The sequence below is a fragment of the Tigriopus californicus genome, chromosome 8 (assembly GCF_007210705.1).
Source record: "Tigriopus californicus strain San Diego chromosome 8, Tcal_SD_v2.1, whole genome shotgun sequence".
NCBI classification, from domain to species: Eukaryota; Metazoa; Arthropoda; class Copepoda; order Harpacticoida; family Harpacticidae; genus Tigriopus; species Tigriopus californicus.
In genome coordinates, this window is record NC_081447.1 from 8,238,007 (window position 1) to 8,238,289 (window position 283).

The 283-nt window shown below is 51.2% G+C and overlaps 1 protein-coding gene across 1 annotated transcript in view; it reads right to left on the bottom strand.

The window, feature by feature from the left end:
- The window catches only part of LOC131884838 (rac GTPase-activating protein 1-like), a 10,724-nt gene that overhangs the window by 3,536 nt on the left and 6,905 nt on the right, over positions 1–283 (bottom strand). Inside the window, exon 6 of the mRNA XM_059232721.1 lies at positions 11–154. Within this exon, the coding sequence (XP_059088704.1) occupies positions 11–154 (144 nt within the window). The remainder of the gene's footprint in view (positions 1–10; positions 155–283) is intronic.

Consider the following 283-nt stretch of genomic DNA (forward strand, 5'->3'; position numbering starts at 1 on the left):
GTCGTCGGACCTCGGGCTTCCACTTCTCGGATGCAGTGCATCAAGATGGCGGGAATCATGGGGGGTTCATTGGAGCAAAAGTCCACCAAAGCAGCTTTTTCATTGGGTCGGGCCGTTGGAGTCCGGTTACCGGGGCCCATGCAAGGGATGGGGCCTGCAATAGTGTGTAAAATTAACATTAGTTAGAGCAAAGTACCCAAATCGGACTCCAAAAGTCCGTTTGAGCTCAATGTTGACTGACTGACTCTAAGTTATTCTTGTAGGGACGCGAGACCAGAGGTTG